General features: G+C 35.2%; 1 protein-coding gene across 1 annotated transcript in view; it reads right to left on the bottom strand.

Annotated features, from left to right (window-relative positions):
* Window positions 1–1,666: 1,666 nt before the first annotated feature.
* LOC106942486 (oocyte zinc finger protein XlCOF19-like) overlaps window positions 1,667–1,680 on the bottom strand; it is a gene marked incomplete at its 5' end in the record, with an annotated part of 4,138 nt that continues 4,124 nt past the window's right edge. Inside the window, one exon of the mRNA XM_015025767.1 lies at window positions 1,667–1,673. Coding sequence (XP_014881253.1) covers window positions 1,667–1,673 — 7 coding nt within the window. The remainder of the gene's footprint in view (window positions 1,674–1,680) is intronic.

Genomic DNA, 1,680 nt, shown 5'->3' with positions numbered 1-1,680 from the left:
ACACAATCGGCCCATCGGACTTCTGACTAACAGCAGGCAAGGCAGGTTTGGTGTCTTGCTCAAGGACTCAACAACTGAGATGGATGTGGAGAGTCAGAACCAGCAACCCATCAGTTACAGGAACCACAGCGGCTACAACCAGTACAGGTGTAGAGCCACCATCTGCTGGGCTCAAGAATAAGGCATAACATGCACTAAAGGAAAACTCAAAACTTTTATTCTTACATGAAATTTTACACTGTATTTCTTTCTAAAATACATATATAAATGCACATAAAATAGTTTCAACATCAAAAGACAGTAGTCTAACAGCTACAGAAGAAAAGAGCAAAATATTACAGCTAAAATTAGAGAAAAAAGCAAATAATTGAAAACAATCACAAGTACTTTGTGCAATCAATGCATAAAAATGAGTTTGTGGTGAATCTTGTATTTTCTTTAAAGTACAAATGCATTTTATTTCATTTGAAAATATTTTAATTAGGTAGAGTAAAACTGGTTAATATAATTTGAAAGAAATTAAATAACTTTCAATCTCATTTTACTAGGCAAAACTATCACAAATATTTTTTTGCAGATTTTTTGAAAACACTCAACCATTCTAGTACATTCTATTTTTGATTTTTAAAAAAACTAAAATAATAAACCCCACAAACTGTCTCTATTGAACAGAATATAACAAATGAATCCCTCAAGTCCAATCTTGTGAGAATGTTCTGGAAGGGAGTCCATGTCCGGTCAGACTCTGTTCATGTATGAAATAGTCAGTGGCCCCCTTGGCTCTTCAGCTACCAGCATCAGTCCTGGCTCTCCTCAGGGCTGTGTGCTGAGCCCTCTGCTCTTCATGTTGTACACACAACATACAGTTTGACATAAACAGGATGTTCATACAATAACATGCAGTTTATCATTGTTTTTGATATTGAATATGCCAGAAAAAATAAAGCATCTCTGAAGGAAGGTGTGTCATTAATGCACATCTCTAAGTATAAAAATGTGAACATCCAAATGATCACATTTAACAAATACAACTTTCAGCTTTATAAACATGAAATCCCTCCAGTTTTTCATTCCAGTTTTTAACCAAAATCAATTCTATAGTGAACCTCAACATAGGACATGTATGGAAAATACTTCTACAGATTTTCACTTGTGTGAATCATCATGTGCTGAGTTAAACTAACTTTGTGACTAAAACATTTTTTACAGCTCACACATGAAAACGGCTTTTCACCAGTGTGAATCCTCATGTGACTAATTAAATACGATTTGCGACTAAAACTTTTTCCACAGTTCCCACATGAAAACGGCTTTTCACCAGTGTGAATCATCATGTGCTGAGTTAAATGCTGTTTTCGAATAAAACTTTTTCCACAGGTCACACATGAAAACGGCTTTTCACCAGTGTGAATCATCATGTGCTGAGTTAATATTTGTTTGCGACTAAAACTTTTTCCACAGTTCACACATGAAAACGGCTTTTTACCAGTGTGAATCTTCATGTGTCGAGTTAAATTCAGTTTTTGACTAAATCCTTTTCCACAGTTCCCACATGAAAACGGCTTTTCACCAGTGTGAATCATCATGTGCTGAGTTAAATTTGGTTTTTGACTAAAACTTTTTCCACAGTTCCCACATGAAAACATCTTTTCACTGGTGTGTATCATCATGTGCTGAGTT

The sequence above is a fragment of the Poecilia latipinna genome, unplaced genomic scaffold (genome assembly GCF_001443285.1).
Source record: "Poecilia latipinna isolate Pla-1442-1.1 unplaced genomic scaffold, P_latipinna-1.0 Scaffold4315, whole genome shotgun sequence".
Classification (NCBI taxonomy): Eukaryota; Metazoa; Chordata; class Actinopteri; order Cyprinodontiformes; family Poeciliidae; genus Poecilia; species Poecilia latipinna.
This window is presented reverse-complemented; position numbering and strand designations above follow the sequence as displayed.